The sequence below is a fragment of the Oxyura jamaicensis genome, unplaced genomic scaffold, assembly GCF_011077185.1.
Source record: "Oxyura jamaicensis isolate SHBP4307 breed ruddy duck unplaced genomic scaffold, BPBGC_Ojam_1.0 oxyUn_random_OJ70467, whole genome shotgun sequence".
NCBI classification, from domain to species: domain Eukaryota; kingdom Metazoa; phylum Chordata; class Aves; order Anseriformes; family Anatidae; genus Oxyura; species Oxyura jamaicensis.
Window position 1 is genome coordinate 3,008 of NW_023309999.1, and position 364 is coordinate 3,371.

Genomic DNA, 364 nt, shown 5'->3' on the forward strand with positions numbered 1-364 from the left:
CGGGCGGACGGGGCCGTTACCGGGGATGTCCCGGGGCCGCGGGGGGGGTTGGGGCAGCACCGGGACCCGTACCGGGGGCACCGCCGGGACCCGCAACCCACGGGGACGAGACACCGGGAGGGGAGGGGAGGAAGAACGGGGGAGCCCGGTACCGGAACAGAAGACGGAACCAGAGGACGGCGGTGGGGGGCGGGGTGGGGGGGGGGGTTGTCCCGGTGCCTCCGCAGGTGATCGGCGGCGCGGGGCTGGACGTGGATTTCTCCCTGGAGAGCCCCTCGGGGCTGCTGCTGGTCAGCGAGCACCGCAAGTCGGACGGCGTGCACACGTGAGCTCCGCACCGGCACCGTGCCCAGCCCCGGCACCG

At 75.5% G+C, this 364-nt stretch overlaps 1 protein-coding gene across 1 annotated transcript in view; it reads left to right on the forward strand.

Annotated features, from left to right (window-relative positions):
* The window catches only part of LOC118159454 (transmembrane emp24 domain-containing protein 1-like), a 1,133-nt gene extending 782 nt beyond the window's left edge, over positions 1-351 (forward strand). Inside the window, exon 2 of the mRNA XM_035314033.1 lies at positions 228-351. Coding sequence (XP_035169924.1) covers positions 228-329 — 102 coding nt within the window. The 3' untranslated portion in view covers positions 330-351. The remainder of the gene's footprint in view (positions 1-227) is intronic.
* Positions 352-364: the final 13 nt, after the last annotated feature.